Source organism: Pundamilia nyererei, unplaced genomic scaffold (assembly GCF_000239375.1).
Source record: "Pundamilia nyererei isolate P.nyererei 1_Seehausen unplaced genomic scaffold, PunNye1.0 scaffold00026, whole genome shotgun sequence".
In the NCBI taxonomy this organism is placed as follows: domain Eukaryota; kingdom Metazoa; phylum Chordata; class Actinopteri; order Cichliformes; family Cichlidae; genus Pundamilia; species Pundamilia nyererei.
In genome coordinates, this window is record NW_005187427.1 from 1,578,682 (window position 1) to 1,580,554 (window position 1,873).

At 37.5% G+C, this 1,873-nt stretch overlaps 1 protein-coding gene across 1 annotated transcript in view; it reads right to left on the reverse strand.

Moving 5' to 3' along the window:
* Nucleotides 1-1,579: 1,579 nt before the first annotated feature.
* LOC102209624 (sodium- and chloride-dependent GABA transporter 2-like) overlaps nucleotides 1,580-1,873 on the reverse strand; it is a 6,482-nt gene continuing 6,188 nt past the window's right edge. The window contains exon 11 of the mRNA XM_005727931.1: nucleotides 1,580-1,687. Coding sequence (XP_005727988.1) covers nucleotides 1,580-1,687 — 108 coding nt within the window. The remainder of the gene's footprint in view (nucleotides 1,688-1,873) is intronic.

Genomic DNA, 1,873 nt, shown 5'->3' on the forward strand with positions numbered 1-1,873 from the left:
TTTATTGGTTTCTAATGTCATTGTGGAAGAATTTTAGCCCAGTCTTCCCCAATGACTAATAAAATATTCTGATTCTGAGAAACTTTAGCCAAGTCTTCCCTACAACAATTTATTTATGCATAGCTCTGTTAAGGCTCCACTGCAGCATTTCAGTCTGTTTGAGGTCTGGGCCATTGCAGCGTCTTGATTTTTATTTTTCATTGTCAGCCATTCTGTTTTGGATTTGTTGTTGTGCTTGGAATCATTATCCTGTTGCACGGCCCAGTTTCAGCCAAGCTTTAGTTTCAAGTTGGTCTCACATTTGACTCTAAAATACTACGGCATGTTCTGCTCAATGACTGCAAGCTGCATAGCAAGCCTGATTCATCACCCCTCCTCCAGCAAGTAATGTAAACTTCATGAGTTGCTTGACATCTGTGACTCTGTGCATTATGGCTAATCATCTCCACGTTGATCTTGTCTGTCCAAAGGACATTGTTCCAGCATACTTGTGGTTTCTTCAGATGCTGCTTTGCAAAGCTAAACCGAATCTGTCATACTCTTTTTAGAGGAAAAAATGTTTTCTCTTAGTAAGCCTTCCAGGCAAGCCCTACTTATTCAGTTTTTTTTTCTATTATAAACTTCAACATGCTAACTGAGGCTTAGAGGTTTTCTTTCCCGGGCATTGTATGGCCTAATCTTAAAAATGTCCACTCCCAGAATCGCATGGCATAGTGTTAACACTCACCTGAGTGCTCCAGACCAGCAAACTGCCAAAACATCCACTATTATAGACGTGGTCACACTTGCTGATAATTAGTTAATTAAGTGCACATGATTTTAACCTTAATAAAATAACCACATAGATATGTTGAAAGTGTTAAAACTTGAAAATTCAATCGAGGTGCATTATTGTGAATTTTATTTTACTTCAGGTGACTGATATGGGGTAAATAAACTTAAATTTGTCTTTTCTTATTAATAGTAATTTGGAATCAAATAAATTATTATATCTTGGTTGGAACTTCAATAATTAAATGGTATCCAATCACAAAATTTTGTGTATATTATTTTGCCAGTTAAAATAATTAAAAACCATATATATGTCAGCCATATATATTTAACTGTCACCTTAAATTTAACTTTAGCTTGTGTTAAATAGGTTAAATATTACAGCAAAGCCATTAATTCATTTAAAGAACACAACAAAGCATTGATTAATGCACAAGCTTACACTGAAACATGAGCAAGAGAAATATTGCTGTAGCGTCAAACCACAATCTTTGCATTGAATGTCAGGCAAGCAGGACATGCTGATTAAAGTGCATTACTAGAACAAGACACATATGAGCAAGTACTGAGAAGCTACAGCAACATATTCAAGAACCTTAGATGACCAGAAGACCCAAATACATAATTAAAATGCAGCTGTTTTCTAGAGCTGGAACGTCAAAAGAAGGAAGCGTCAGTCACAGCTGGAGCTATAGAGGCTCTAGTGCAGTGGGAACCCTGCTAAGATACTAAGTTGGAACCAGTATAAAAAGGCAGTGTTACAAAGGTAAGTGATACCCAACCACCAGTCATGACAGCTGCATCCGCTCTACTTAGCATGGAAACTGTGGCCAAATGCAGCCCACGCAATCCCCAGATACAACTCCCCCAACTCAAAGGCATCATTCATAAAGTATACACCACAGTAGCAGTAATCCTGGAGATAAAAGAGCAAGAATGCAACATGCAATACTTGTTTTGCACAGTGACAAGAGTAAAGGATTTCAGTTGCGGGTTATAGTGTTACACCAAAACCAAAATTGATCAAACTCACATCTGGAGCACATACGTGTTCTTGCTATGTAAAAGAATTTTTCCATACTTGGAAATTGGATCCTTGGGG